This window comes from Ictalurus punctatus, unplaced genomic scaffold (assembly GCF_001660625.3).
Source record: "Ictalurus punctatus breed USDA103 unplaced genomic scaffold, Coco_2.0 Super-Scaffold_100074, whole genome shotgun sequence".
In the NCBI taxonomy this organism is placed as follows: Eukaryota; Metazoa; Chordata; class Actinopteri; order Siluriformes; family Ictaluridae; genus Ictalurus; species Ictalurus punctatus.
In genome coordinates, this window is record NW_026521093.1 from 85,633 (window position 1) to 88,451 (window position 2,819).

The 2,819-nt window shown below is 42.6% G+C and overlaps 1 protein-coding gene across 1 annotated transcript; it reads left to right on the plus strand.

Annotated features, from left to right (window-relative positions):
- The first annotated feature begins 811 nt into the window (after positions 1-811).
- On the plus strand, positions 812-2,560 carry LOC128630941 (kinesin-like protein KIF15). Its single transcript, XM_053679214.1, has 5 exons — positions 812-819; positions 922-1,102; positions 1,369-1,444; positions 1,585-1,622; positions 1,717-2,560. The coding sequence occupies exons 1-5, from the start codon at positions 812-814 to the stop codon at positions 1,729-1,731; spliced, it is 318 nt and encodes a 105-aa protein (XP_053535189.1). The 3' UTR covers positions 1,732-2,560.
- The last annotated feature ends 259 nt before the right edge of the window (positions 2,561-2,819 follow it).

Below are 2,819 nucleotides of genomic sequence, written 5' to 3' on the forward strand. Positions count from 1 at the left end.
GTGGGAAAATGTCATTCACGCAAAGAAATCAGGGAACCGCTGGTGGGCATGACAACATCTCAAACACGTGGGCCGTGACTTTCTGTAAAGTGTCTGCACGGTCTCTCGCAGACCCGTGGGTGTCACCGTGTAGGGGCGGTTACTTGGTGTCCTATCAGACAAGCACCTGCTCCATTCCGTCTAGCGCTGGGCGATTATATCAATATAATATCTGTATCGTGATAAATGATTACGCAATACACTTTTCTGAGAGATCTTGGTACAGCGATGTATTTTTTTAAGTTTTTGATCATTACAAATTAAACGGTACTGAATAGATGCTGTTTATTTGATGTGATAAAAAAAACACTTACTCTTCTCTGTCTACATTAAAGAAAACTTTTTTTATTTTTATTTTACTGCTGTTTTTTGCAGACAGTTTGTTGGCTAAATTGTATATTGAGGTATGCATCATGTATCATAGAAGTATCGTGATATGATATGTTTTTGTCATATCGCGCAGACCTTCTGATTTTTCATACAATTGCAATTATTTGTGGAATTAAAATAACAGCTGTCTGCCAAGTTTCATTTCATTGTCCCATAACACAAAGATTTGAGGGACACAAAAGGTAAGCGATTTGCGATGCGCTCAAAATCTCATTTGGAAATGGCTAAAGGGCTGAACTTGAATCATTTGAATGAATCACTAAATCAGTCAGTTCAGAGGATTGAATCAGTGAATCATTTCTTGGACAGTTGTGTTTCTTTATATAAAAACAGAACTCTAGAAAAATGTTAAACTTTATCTTTAGCTCAATGACTTGGTGAAATGTGGAAGTCAGTTTGTGTGAAACGTGCATATTGCACATTTGTCTCTGGTCAATCTTGAAAATAAACGTGTCTTTTTAAAAAAAAATGTTTTATCTTCTTCAATAACAGCGATGAAGAATCCATTAAGGTGTACGTCCGCGTGCGACCTTTGACCCAAGGCCGGCTGAGGACAGACGGAGAACAGGATTTATGTTTGACGGTGACCCCGGATCATACGCTGCGTCTGAACTCCAAACCCAAGCCGCGAAACTTCACCTACGATCACGTGGCGGACATGGACGTGACTCAGGTGAGAGGAGCGAAAGCGAAGAGTGAATCAAACAAAACACCTACAACAAATAGTTTAAAAGAGTCAACTCACTGAAGTGAATCATAACGGCGAGTTCAGTAAGTTTGATTCACCAAAAGAGATTCAACGTTTATGGTCTTAAAGCTTTTTATTAGTATTATTGTGGTTTATTTAAACCTTCAGCTTTATCATGTTTTTGTGTTTTTAGGGCTTTTTTTAAGAGTAAACTGTTTTAACTGCTGTGTGTGTGTTTATCTGTCCTGCAGGAATACATGTTCTCCTTAGTCGCTAAAATATCGTGGAGTCGTGCACGCATGGTTACAATGGCACGATATTCGCATAGTGAGTCTCCAGACTGTACAGAACAACATGCAGTTTCTTTACTCGCAATAATCAGTCAGCTTCAAAACTATATATATATCAAACGAAATCTGGTGTTAGAGTGATTGATCTTTTTCCTCCTTATTTTCCCGATGATGCAGTGGACAGACGGGTTCAGGGAAGACCTTTACCATGCTGGGTGAGTTTTATACACACGCACACACACACTGAGGATCCGTCAGCATGTTAGTGTACAGTGCTAATGAAACCCTGTGTGTGTGTGTATGTTTTAGGGCCGAACGAGCTGACGGATTTCTCTGATCAGCTGCGTGATGTTATTCCTCATAGCATTGAGCATTTGTAATCCCTCATGAGCAGAGTGGGGGCGGAGGTGAGCTGTTACATTCAACCTCACATCAAACACGCTACCTGCACCACCCTCCTGTCTGTAGACACGGCAGCAGACCTGCCCACTCGTCAATAAGCCCACCCACTCGTCCACAGACCGCCCGCTCGTCAATAAGCCCACCCACTCGTCCACAGACCACCCGCTCATCAATAAGCCCACCAACTCGTCCACAGACCACCCGCTCGTCAATAAGCCCACCCACTCGTCCACAGACCGCCCGCTCGTCAATAAGCCCACCCACTCGTCCACAGACTGCCCGCTCGTCAATAAGCCCACCCACTCGTCCACAGACCCACCTGCTCTTCAATAAGCCCGCCCACTTGTACATAGACTCACCCCAGTCATCACTGAGGTCACCTCTGTGTTTTAAATTGTGCACTGCTTAGATTAAAAGTGCATTATGGGTAATCTTCATTTTCTATGGTACATCATTTGACACTAATCTGTAGCAGTGCATTTTGGGATTTTATCAGCCGGATGTTCTGGTCACATTACACAATATTGTAAGTTTGTGTGTGTGTGCGTGTGTGTGTGTGTGTGTGCGCGCACGTGCAGTCTGCAGTAGGAAAGAGCTTCTGTGTAAATGCTCCTTCATCAAGATCTACGAAGAGAAGCTCTTTGACCTCCTGGGCAGCGCCTCAGTGAGTCTGGTCCTCAGAGAGGACATTGAGAAAGGAGTCTTTGTGGAAGGAGTGGTGGAGAAATACGTGGCTTCAGCCACAGATGCCTACCAGGTATACACACACACACACACACACACAGACCACTAGTTATAGACAGTATGTCTTTAGTTGATTGATTTTGCTTCAGTCTGACTGTCTGTGAATCAGTTTTGAACATATTTTGAACTAATTGGATTCACTGATTCATTACACAGAAACTGGATCAGTTGTTCAGAACAAAGAATCAGCACAGTTAAACAGCACAGCAAACAGTTCAGAACTGAGCAAGTGAATCTCTATCAAATTACTGACTCAAGTTAAGTTT